At 40.0% G+C, this 12,846-nt stretch overlaps 1 protein-coding gene across 2 annotated transcripts; it reads left to right on the top strand.

Annotated features, from left to right (window-relative positions):
• Positions 1-590: 590 nt before the first annotated feature.
• Positions 591-11,795, top strand: ublcp1 (ubiquitin-like domain containing CTD phosphatase 1). Of its 2 annotated transcripts, XM_036142945.1 has the most exons (12): positions 594-726; positions 879-924; positions 1,047-1,310; positions 1,411-1,502; positions 3,234-3,319; positions 3,420-3,535; positions 3,713-3,811; positions 5,323-5,360; positions 5,745-5,843; positions 8,150-8,266; positions 8,363-8,490; positions 10,585-11,795. In XM_036142945.1, exons 3-12 carry the CDS (start codon positions 1,157-1,159, stop codon positions 10,610-10,612), a joined length of 957 nt encoding a protein of 318 aa, XP_035998838.1. In that variant the 5' UTR covers positions 594-726; positions 879-924; positions 1,047-1,156; the 3' UTR covers positions 10,613-11,795. The 2 variants fall into 2 exon arrangements, with proteins under 2 accessions (XP_012711633.1, XP_035998838.1); XM_012856179.3 differs by lacking the exon at positions 879-924 and having other exon boundaries at positions 591-726.
• Positions 11,796-12,846: the final 1,051 nt, after the last annotated feature.

Genomic DNA, 12,846 nt, shown 5'->3' on the forward strand with positions numbered 1-12,846 from the left:
TCATTTAATTTCCTCATATATAATGAGCTATTGACATTGAGAATGCATTAATAATAATAATAATAATAATAATAATAATAATAATAATAATAATAATAATAATAATAATAATAATAAATACGGCTGGCGAAAAGTGTTTGCTACCTTACATATGTGCACATAATATATACGAATGAATGAATGAACAAACGAGTAAAAGTTTATTTTGAAGATAACTTTGAACAAAAGAAGACACATAAGAGAGAGAATATATATATATATATATATATATATATATATATATATATATATATATATATATATATATATATATATATATATATATTTATTTATATGCATTTTATATGTACGTTGTTTTCTATTTTTTTACATGAAGTTTATTTAAATATGTAGTAATATATATATATATATATATATATATATATATATATATATATATATATATATATATATATATATATATATATATATATATATATATATATATGCGACAAAAGTAAACTTTTTTTTCGTGTACTTATATTTGTTTAGAAGTCTATTTCAAATCGGCGTTAATCTGTTGACGAGCAGTCACTATAGTAACAGTCGTCTTCTACGTCACTACCGGAAAGGCTGGGGGACGCCAGGAAGAGTACGGCGTTCATCTGTCGCTGAATGAGGCGGAACCACGACATCCATTCATTTACGTTTTCCCCTAAACTCTTGGGTCTTAGTCAAGCATTGCAGGTCAGCTTCCTCCGAGCATTAAGAGCGGCCAGGCTGGGGCGTTTTATTAGTAAACGCTAACATGTTCGCCGGACACCCTCTGCGTGTTTACATCGCTGTTAGTCACTGTTAGCCACCGCATGCTAAAAATAACCAGTGTCCTCCCTCATTAGGAAACATACAATCGCTGTTTGTCTCAAGTTATCCAGATTAACGAAGGTGTTGGCCCGTTTCTCCCCTCGCTGTTTTCGCCGATTGGCGTGTTTTGTTTCGATCTGTCGGCGGTCATTGATCGCCCGTCTCCTCTTACTTTTTCCCTCACTCCTCCTCTTCTGTGCAAGGTGTGGATGTGTGCTGGTGTTGCCGGAGACAACAGCCGGGCGGTGAGCACAAAGGTCTGCGCGCGTGCTGTCGCCTCGTGCCTTTGTGTTGGGGGAACCCCGCGTGAGCCATGTCTGTGTCCGTGATCATCAAGTGGGGAGGACAGGAGTACTCCATCAGTTCTCTGTCCGAGGAGGACACCGTGATGGACCTGAAGCAGTCTATTAAGAGCCTGACTGGGGTGTTGCCCGAGAGGCAGAAACTGCTGGGGCTAAAGATTAAAGGTGAGAGCCGGGCACCGCAAGGTAAATCTGTTAGCACCAGCACTGTGGGGTTCTGTGTCTTACTCCTGTTTATTTTTATTTTTTTTATCCCTGCTTTTAGGTAAACCTGCAGAGGATGAGTGTAAGCTGGGCTCTTTAAAACTAAAGCCTAACACTAAAATTATGATGATGGGCACCAGAGAAGAAAGCCTGGTAAGTGGAAGCGTGTGTGCGGAGGTGTTTAAGAACAACTGGACGAAGTGTAGTAACTGCACTACTCACTATAAACATGTCTGCTAAGAGACACTTGTGTACATGCACTCATACACCAGGAAGGCCCTTTTTGCCCTTGTAGGTGCATCTAAAGCATTCTTTTTTTTTTTTCCTACAGTGGAACGATCATACATACGGCTGGCAATGTATCACAATTATGTTCTCATTACAATATGAATGTATGCAATATCATGAACTGCTTGGACATACATAAACATTTAGCTAAATATCCTTTTTTTAAATTGCTATCCAGGTACCATGTTTTGTGACATATTTTGGCCAATTCAGGGGAAAATATTTAAGGAGGGCCCATTAAGATGTACTTTTAAAGATTAGTTTTTGGCTAAAACGGCAGCTGTCGCCTGATGATACTTTTTTTTCCATAAAGTCATGTTGTCAGGAGGGTAATAATGAACCCTGACCTTATAACAAAAAAATATATATATATATAAATGGGGCACAACTTTGAATGTATTGCGGCTATTCTCAAATCACACAGGATCAACATTATTACAAGGTCAACATTACAAGCATTTTGTGGCCATCAACGGGTCCATCCATCCATTATCTACGCTCGCTTATCCCTCATGGGGTTGAGAGGGGTGCTGGTGCCTATCTCCAGCTATCAATGGCATAATACTAGAGCTGGGTGTCAGTCCACTCTTCTGGACAGAACTGGTTTCCAGACACAGATCTGGGTTTTAGGATAGCCCATCTGTTTCCAAGCGGGGTTTGGGTTTTTAAAAAGGAGCGTTCCAGAAGCCCTTTCTCCCCCCGCATCCGATCCATTACCACTTCTCCAACACCCTGCCCTGTGTAAGTCTCAATCACCTGACTTAGGCTGTCACACGCAGAAGAACTGAAAGTGGTTAGGATGTGTAAAAATAACCAAGAAGCCACCGCAAGCACGGCCCGTGGCGAAGCTAGGTTTATATTCCCATAGACTGGGAGAGTGACAGCAAGACTGCTGATGCGGCAAATCAAACGCATTCTGGAGAAGAGTTCAGAATGGGTTTGGGGGGAATCAAGGTGAGGCTTTTAAACCCAACAACACTGTATCAACTGTCAATAGTGGTGGTGGAAGCACAATAATGTGGGATTGTTTTGCTGCCAATGAAACTGGTGAATGGAATAACTAAGAAGGAGAACCGACGATAATTTCCTCAACTTCCCCTGAAATAAAACTGGATGTTCCAACGGGATAACGATCCCAAAGACTCATCAGTCTTTGGGATCCAGAACCGTGTTGATGCTGCAAAATGTGCGTGGTGCCCCTGCAAAACCGTTTAGGGACATTTATCCAAATATTTGTGGAGGTGCCTGTATATAGTTGAGGTTGAATGTGAAGGTTCTGACCCAGTTTGGAGAAGGACAAAAAAAAAAATCCACAATAAATTCAAACTCTTCACTCGTTTGTTTTTAAAAATAGTTAAAGTTCAATTTAAGTTGTTTGTTGCGTAAGCGTTCCGTTGAGGGGAGAAATCATCCTGTGCTAAGAATGAGTTTTAGGTATTTCAAAGGGTGATTAAACTGACAAAATTATGTTTTTTTTTTTTTTTTTTATTTACCATAATGGTTGTTTTTAAATTACTGTCTAGATGTCTTTAGGCGTGTTGATTATTATTCATTTGTATGCCGACTATCACCCGTGTATATTTGTTTATTTCAAAGGAAGACGTTTTAGCGCCTCCTCCAGACAACGACGATGTTGTAAACGATTTCGACATTGAGGAGGAGGTCATAGAGGTGGAGAACAGGTGAGAACATTTGAGCAGACGGTGTAGGAAAATTGAGGCCACGTTGAAAGGAGATATCTACTTATCATTTTCTATCCCCCCCCCCCCCCCCAATCCTCAGAGAGGAGAATCTCGCTAAAATAGCTCGCCGAGTCAAAGACTATAAAGTGGAGGAGCTGACCCCTCCCAGAGAAGGCAAGAGGCTCCTGGTGTTGGATGTGGACTACACTCTGTTTGGTGAGTTGGAGATGAGACGCTGGGGTCTGACTGAGATTTCATATTATTTCACGTTTGCTCAGAGATTTAGTTTCATCGCAGCGTCGGATTTTCATCAGCCTGCCTTGCAAAACAGAAATCGTAGACTACACGTCAGGCCGTCGGCTGAACCTGGGGATCGATCTTATGTGTGTTTAGATCACAAGTCGTGTGCTGAGACGGGTCAGGAGCTGATGAGACCGTACCTTCACGAGTTCCTCACGTCTGCCTATGAGGACTACGACATCGTCATCTGGTGTATGTATCCCCTCCTTTCTTCTGTTGTTTACTTGTAGACTTCTTGGTTATCTTTGAAGATGAACCAAAATCAAAGCAGGTTTTCAGCAGCTTCAGACCAATTCAATGGATTAGAGTATTATTGAGAAGTGCATTTATTTCAGAAACTATTTTAATTATGTCGATCAATTACACACAGACGGATGATTTTAAGCCTTTATTACTGTCAGTTGTGATCATTTCCAGCTTGCAGCCAATTAAAACAGGCCATTTAACATCAGAATATGACATCAGACCAATTAAAAATAAAACTTTTTTAACGTAGACATGTGGGGTTAGTGAACAGTATGTTAAATAGCTGCTTAAAGCAGCACCTTGTAAGTTTTGACCCAAGCATTAGCTTAATTTAAGATATATTAAATGATTTTTCAGGTTGATATATGCTCCGTGCGGGCTGCCCAATGGAACTTGAGAGGCCGCGGATACGTCGATGAATGGGTCATGTGACCCAGAGTGCAGTTCCGGGTCACATGACCCATTCTAGGTTAAGGCAGTCTGAGCTCAGGGAATGTAGAGTCAATGTACGCAGAGGGATGCATTTAGGCTGGACGATATAGAAAAAAAAGCACAACGATAAAATACAAATCATATCGCTTGATATCGATAATTATCAACAAGTTCAAAACATATATTTAAGGTCCAGCCCTGACCATTTTATGCTGTTGCGTAGCGACCTTTTTTTTAGATACAGAACACACAAACACTGAATTTAGACTCAACCCTTTAATCAACCAACTTTTTACCAAAACTGTAAGTTTTTAAAAAAAGAAAAAAAGAAGGTGCGCTCTCTGACCTCTGAAGGGGGCGGAGCTTAGTGACAGAGCGTTCCTGGGTCTGTGTTTCTGATTGGTTGGGAGGATGTAATGACTGTAGTATTAACCTACATGATAGGCTAGAATGCAAAAACTAGGAAAACTGTTGTTCTATTGAACTTTTTATTGACTCTTTTTTCTTTCATCAATATACAACTATTCTTCGATATATATAGTGTTATTGAATTATCATCCAGCTCTACTTGGAGCTAAACATATATATATTTTTTTTGGACAATTAAAATATTACAACAGGCTAAGAAAAAGGATCTTTCAACAGCAATGGCATCCTACTGAACAATATTTCCATGTACTGTTCAGTATAAGCAGCCAACTTATTCAGGGCTCCTTTTGGATAACATTTGCTTCCATCCAGCGTGATATGTAGGATATCAGCCTCTATGACTTTCTATTGTTTGGAATCTGTGATCCTCAAAATGAACAGAAATAAACACATGACACGTATCACTTCATCTGTTTATTGCATCTTGTTTTAAATCCCGAAATGGATTTACTGATATGTCTTCAGTGTTACTTTATTTTTGTGTAAACTGAAAAGTGAGGGAATATTTAAGAAATTCTAAAAAAAAAAAAAAAAAAAAAGGTGTTTTTGTCAGATTCTTTGGTTCAATGATGTATACTTGTGCTTTTTCTCTTTAGCCGCTACAAGTATGAAGTGGATAGAGGCCAAGATGAAAGCAAGTATTCCCGTTTTTTTGTTTTGTTTTTTCAGAAATGTAGTTTAAACTAAATCAGTTTTTCTTAAACTTTCTGCAAAGCCTGCATACAGAGTATTTATGAAATCTACCACAACCAATAAAATGTATTGTACGATAATATGTATTTCTAAAGTAAAGGCATCACCAAACAATTGTTTTACCTACGTTAACATTGTTTTATCAAAATAAATCCAATTACATAAATTAGTTTTTGCCCTGGTCATTCCTTCTGGTGGATATAAAGCAACCCAAAGTTGAAACGTCACCTATGTTGCAGTACCATAATTTGTCCAGAAGGTGACAGTGTAGAACAATCTAACGGTTCTTGTGTCTGTATTTGTGTGTCTGTTTGCATACACGTAGGAGTTGGGAGTGACGGACAACCCAAACTACAAGATTACCTTCATGTTGGACAGCGGAGCCATGATCACAGTCCACACCCCGAAGAGAGGGGTGGTGGAGGTGGGCACATCTAAAATGTTTCTTGGTTCATCCTGTTCTTTAGAAAAGAAAGGATAAAAAGCTTATTTTGTCATCGCGCACCGTTGTCAGCATTACGACGAAATCCCATTAAGAGATAAAATGAGCAAAAGACAAAATTATAACAAAGTAAGTTGAATAAGTAGTAGCTTAAACAACAATAAAATAAGAGTAAAGCAGTTTAGGGGCCGTACTTGAGTTAGTTTGTCTAATTTCCCTCGCAGCATCTTCATACATTGAAGATAAAACTTAATAAAGGGGCAGAGTATTATGAAGCTCTTCGGATATCGTGATTTAACTGTGAAAGGTGAAGCTGGCTGAGTGACTGGCAGAGCTCAAGACGCTTTATAAAACTGGAGAGCCCTCCAAAAAATTCAGGTGTGACTTTCTGCAGAGCGATGCTTTACTTAAGGATCCTAATGATCAGTAGGAAGAATGACCTAACAGTGCCTTGCAAAAGTGTTCATATCCTAAGAACTTCCCCACATTTTATAACCACGCACTTTAATGTATTTTATTTCAATTCCATATAATAGACCTAGACAAAGTAGTGCTCAGTTGTGAAGTGGAAGAATATGGATATTGTTTTTTTTTTAAGTGTGGCATGGATTTGTAATGACAGCACACTTCTCTATTTAAGGGTGGATGTTTTTGTAAACATTGCCAGTGGCTGAAGTCCAGTGATCTATGTTGTTTGAGTCCTCTTTATCTTCCTCTTCTGTGTTAAATGTGGGAAGTGAAGTGCTGCAGCTGGCTCGCTTTGTTTCAAAGGCCATTTTAAGCTGGGTAACCTTGATGTAGAGCCACTGAATCTTAGACTTAGAGAACTTTATTGTCATTTTGTATCCACAGAGTGCGTACAGAACGAAATTACGTTTGCGTACTGCTTGAGAACATCACAGTAAATTGCAGTAAATTACAGTAAATTGCCGGATACGGTGCAGCGGTGATTTTAGTAATCAATTGAAATGTAAACAATCTCAACAATGTGAACATGCAGGGAAAATAAGACAGTGTGCGCATCCCAGCACTGAAAAATAAAAGAAAATTAATTTGATAAAATTATATTTACTTATAAATTATTTACCTTTATGTTCAGGGTTCTCACTAGCATATTTCAGAGCCGTTATGCTGAAACTTGTCAAAACGGCGCTGGAATTAGGCATTTTTAATGAGCGTAATGGTGCTTTGGGCCACGTGCTAAGCTAACAGGACGACACGGATATTTGAGAGTAACTTAAAAAGGTCAGTAAAGCTCTTGAACTAGGGTTGCTAACTGTCCCCATCTTAGCCGGGACGTCCCATACTTGAGTCAAATTCAAGTGTCCCGTCTTTTGACTTCAGCCTGCAATTTGTGTAAACGAACACTAGATGGCACTCCGCGCCTTACTTTTCTAGACCTGTATAATGAAGTCGCATCAAACCAGAAGCCACGGGCCAGTGCAACATTGACGGATTATGTTTAATCAACCCACCCTTCCCCAGAAGCTGTCTTGTTTTCTATGAGTTGGAAACCCTATCTTGAATATGCATCAGCGAAGTTGTAAACCTCCCGAACAACATAAGCCAATGCTAGCTGTTATTAGCTTGACACGGTCCGATGATGGGGGTTCAGTAGAGCTTGGCTCCCCTTTCAATCTGTAACACATAACACTGCATGAATGCATACTGAAGCAGGGAAACAACACACCCACACCCAGGTGTTTAAAAGCACTGCGTTTTAAGCGACACCTTCATAAGTTGCTTAAAATCTAAGTGTTTTAAGTGACCTCTGAAGGCAGTTGGCTGTACTGGATTTGATCAAGTATGGGAGTAAAAGGGGCCGATTACAAATGCACGCCGCACCATTCAGATTTTCAAGGATTTTTTTATTGTCATCCCAGCTTACACTTGCATGTTTGTGGTATGAAATTTGGACTCAGGTCCCAGTTTAAGAAGCTAAATATTTAAAAGAAAAAGAGAAGAAGCTGAATTAAGTGCAGCCCGAGTTGAGGAGTCTAAAACAGCTGCCGGGTAGAAACTGTGTCTGAGCCTGGCGGTCTTGGTCCGGATGCCCGTCAGCCGCCTGCCTGAGTGGAGAGGCTGGAACAGTCTGTGTCTGTTTTCCACCTGAGTTATGCGCTACTTTTAATACATTAAAATGAGTGTTTTTTTGTTTTTTTTATGTGGTTAAAATGCGATGAAGGAAAACGTTTCCAGGCACTGTAAACTGTGTGTTTTCCTGTTTTTGGCTGATTGGCCAGAAAAGTGCTCTGATTTCCTGTTTTCGACTACTTGTGCATCTGCAGGTTAAGCCTTTAGGTGTGATCTGGGGGAAGTATGGAGAATTTTACAGCAGGAAGAACACCATCATGTTTGATGACATTGGACGAAACTTTCTCATGAATCCACAGAATGGACTAAAGGTTGGCTGGACTTTTTTTTTTTTTCTTTTCGTCTTCATCGTCGTCTCTGGGGTCCGCGCGTGCTGCTGTAACTGACTTTGTGTTGACTTTCGTCAGATCCGACCCTTCATGAAGGCCCACCTGAACAGGGAGAAGGACAGGGAGCTCTCTAAACTGGCTCAGTACCTGAAAGAAATCGCCAAGCTTGATGACTTCAGCGGACTTAACCATAAACATTGGGAGAGGTTGGCTGACCAAGGATGAAACTGTGTTAACATTGCCCTGAAAAGTAACTCAAATGTCTGAAGGCCATGTGCAATATAGTGTCTTGCAAAAGTAAAGGTAGGCCTTGTGCTTCTTCACATTATGTCGCATTACAACGCCTAACTTTTCTATATTTTTGTGATCAACCAACACAAAGTAGCGCGTAATTGTAAAAAGGTCATGGAAACTTTTCTTAGAATGGTTTTAGAAATGAAATCTGAAAAATCAGGTGATCGTTTGTTTCCAGAATACTTTGTAGAACCAGTGCAGCTTTGCACACCTAAAGGCTGAACCTCTCACCCCTTCTGTTGAAAGTAGAGCATCAGTTTTACAGTGGTGCTATCTGAACCTTCTCTCTGTAGCTCTGACTTCATGTTTAGGGTTGTTGCCCTGCTGGAAGAGGAACCTCTGCCCTGGTCTGCAGTCTTATAAAGCCTCTAACAGGTGTTTCTACCAGGGTTTTCCCCGTCTTTGGCCCCATCTCACCAACTCTGACCTGCCTTCTTGCCTCTGCTGAAGAGTAGCATCCCTACAGCAGGACGGTCTATTCAGAGTTAATTGCAGTGGGACCTGAGCAGCATCTTTCACATGATTGCTGCACCCCCTTCATTGCTTCCAACGAGCTGGAAGAAGGACGTACTTCAGCTCTTATTCCAAAACAACTTTCTACTAGCCACTCCTCCAGAGAGTCCATATCCGAGGTGTGCACGGCTATTAGTTTCTCTGCAGCTCCTCCAGAGGCACCGTGGGACTCTTGCCTGCTTCTCCGTCGTTTCTGTTGGACGGCCTCGTCTTGCCAGGCTTGCAGCCGTTTCATGCGCTTTCCATTCTCATGGAACAAACATTGCTGTGTTGTTTCTTATTGCAACCCTGCCTTACATTTACCTTGGCTTAAAGTTGCATCTTTCCTTTTTTATAAGATAGATTAACCAGTGCTCCCTGAGATGTTTTGCAATCAGCCCCTGCTTTACACCTCTGCACAGCTTTCCTCCCTGACCTGTCCGCTGTTGTTTGGTCTCCAATCTTCTCGAATTAACTGATGAAGTCCACAGAACTCCTGCATTAATATAATAATAATAATAATAATGGGGTTTGTTGCACTGGATTTTATTTTGAGGTATGGAGGCGAACAGGGCTACCGTTTAGAACAGGGGTGTCAAACATACGGCCCGCGGGCCGGATCCGGCCCGCCGAACAATTTAGTCCGGCCCTGTGGCTAAATGCATTATCATTATAAAAAAAAAAAAAAATTATTATTATTATTATTTTTTTTCCAGTGTCCTGTCTGGCAATGTGGCAATAAGATGCCACAAAGAGCTCATCAGATTTGACTTTCACAAGTGGACAAGATAAAAGGAAGAGAATGATAAAACAATTATTGAAAAAAACATGTACTTCGTTTAATTGAAAATATGCAGTTCCTATATTGTCCACGGGGGGGCGCTGTGTTTTAATTATCAGATTAAGCTTCAGGTGTGGAAAAATTCAAATTTCTTAATTTTTATCTGTTTGATGTATTTTGTCATGCAGGACAGTGTTTTTAAGTTTCAAAAAATGTGAATAAATGTTTTTCAACATTGTATCATCACTGTGATCAGTTCTTATGCATAATGCACAAGTAAATGTTTAACTGAGTAAAAGTATTGTTGAAATTGCACATACTTTTCTTAAAAATGCTGAGATTATTCATAATATATTGTGTAAAAGTGAAATTAACTTAATATAAAAATCAACAAGTCCACATTTATTAGTTCTATTTAATCTTGCAATGAGTTTACTCGTGTGGCCCTCTTGAGATCAGATTAAGCTGAATGCGGCCCCTAAACCAAAATGAGTTTGACACCCCTGGTTTAGAAACTTTGATAGAAACCATGAATCATTCTCCCTCCAGGCAATTCTTTACGCTGGTCTATTACAACAAATCCCAACAGAAGATTTTGAGATTTATGGTTGTATTGTTAGAAAGTTTGAAGAAGGTTTCTGAATACTGTTTTTTTTTTTTTTTTAAGACGCTGTACATCCAGAGTGTGTATTGAGTGTGGACTGAATGCGATCTCATTTGTGTGTTTGTGTAGGTACTTGTCTAAGAGGCAGCAGCACTGAGGAAAGAGCCAACCCTCTACAAACACTTGGGCTACAAACAACAACCCCAGTTCTTCGGTTCTCCCCAACCCACACGCATATTTGTCCATCACAGGTCCGTCTGTCCAAGCAGCCCCGTTGGACTTAAGCCACTAATTAACCCGTAACCTTGCAGAGGTCAACGCTGCTAAGCTCAGAACTGACGTGTCCTTCCCCCCCGTCGTATTTGCATGGTGTCTGAACATTATTTCCCAAATACACTCTTTAAATTTCTTGCCGTGAAATGTGGCAAAAAAACTCCAGACTGGCTACCAGCTGAGGATGGTCCGTCACTAACACACAGTCAAGTCCACAGTGGCCTACAGATAAACAGCCATTCACGTCTGCTTTGTCACAGAACTGCAGGAAATCAAGGAATATGTTCCCGTCTGGCGCGCCAAGAAGGCTAAAACGGATTTGCATTCTGGTCCAGAAAGCTGAAATGGCACATTTCATAACAAATATCAAAGCGTGTTCATAGTGCGGGGGAACATTTCTAGTTTGACCTTCACAGATGGACATAACATATCTGTTTGTCACTAAGAACTATGATTTTTTTTACACGTTTTTTTTGTTTTTTTTTGAAGAGCACTGCTCCAGACAAAAAGATTTCCTCACTGCTTTACACCGTTTCCCCTACAGCAATATGCAAGAATTATTAAAGTGAGCTAAAAAAAAAAAAAAAAAGAGTGTGATCATCAGACAATGAGCCTGGTTACATCACTAATCCATTCACTGGACTGAATCGCACGTTTTGCTGTAGTGTATTCATGAGTTACGTGTGCAGCGGCGGTCCAGCATCCACGGCCGGATGGGCGTTTGATGCAGATTTGCCAAAAAAAATGTGTTTGAACTGGTTTTTTTTTTTTCTTTTTTTGTTTGTTGTTTTCTTTTTGCTGCATGTAATTTGTACATGCTGAATTTGAAACGTCGCCAGAAACTAATTTAAACATGGGTCTGTTGTTTCAGTTTGCTCCGTTTTTGTTTGAACTTTTTACCAAACAGTGGAAGTCTTATTTAAACTATTTCAGTCGTTACTTAAATTCAGCTGAAGCTAAATGAGGGAGATGTAGTTTACCATTTCATGAGATGATATCAGTGTCTGCCTTTTTGTTTTCTTATGATCTTCCTGTAAATTTAACCATAAAACCTTTTTTGTATTAAACTTGCCTCCGGTGTTTGTTGCTCTTCCATCCCTTTAAAATTAATTCTACTATGCCTCACAAGTGCATCCACCCCCTTTTGCTAAAAAAAAAAAAAAAAAAAAATCACATAACTAGAGAAATGAATTTCACCTGTGTGAAATCTTAAGTGTATTATGATTTGTCTGGATAAACGCACCTTTTCTGAAAGGCCCCAGAGGCTGCAACGGCGCTAAGTAAGAGGCGTCACGGCATGGATACCAAGGAGCTATCCAAACAAGTCTGAGGGGTTGTAAAAAAAAATCTAAATGTTTCATCCATCAAACCGATCATTTTCAAACGGAAAGCTCATGGCACTGCGACAAACCAACCTACTGTCAAGTTAGGCTAATTTGTTCAAAGAACATTATTCCAGAAGTCCTGATCTTTGTTTACATTTACTCAGCAAATCTTATTCCAGTCTTCCTGTTTTCCTTAAAGAGCAGAAAAGGTTTCCTCCTTTCGCACTTTCCAACTGTTGAAGTCAAACTTGTGCCGTCTCCGATCTTATGCAGTGATGGTGGTATAGTGGTGAGCATAACATATTGCAGCCATTGTTGGATCATTAACTTCAGACCCACTTCTGGGGTATTGGTGCCCTAGTGGTAAGAGCAGGGATCTGCAACCTGTCCTACAACCTTTTGATGCATCCCTGTTGCAACAGGCCTGAATAGAAATGCTGGATTACCTCCTTGGTGTGTCTGCTTTTGCAAAGGCCTGGCCAATAACAGTTCATTTGATTCAGGTGTGTTGGAGCAGGACAGGGGCAAGGACTGGTCCTGCAGACCCATGGGTTAGAGCATGGGTGTCAAACTCATTTCTGTATGGGGCCACTTCGCCATCAGGGAGTCATTAAAAGGGCCGGTTGCACATGTACAGATGATACTTTTGATTTCATAATTTAATTTCAGTTAAAATAGAAATATATATAAAAAAATGCACAGTTACATAAAAGTAGCATCTTAGTACCAGTTTATACAGTTTATCTGCAAAAAAAATTGTTTTGGGGATGAGTTACACTTTGAACTTTCATCG

The sequence above is a fragment of the Fundulus heteroclitus genome, chromosome 11, assembly GCF_011125445.2.
Source record: "Fundulus heteroclitus isolate FHET01 chromosome 11, MU-UCD_Fhet_4.1, whole genome shotgun sequence".
Lineage (NCBI taxonomy): Eukaryota > Metazoa > Chordata > Actinopteri > Cyprinodontiformes > Fundulidae > Fundulus > Fundulus heteroclitus.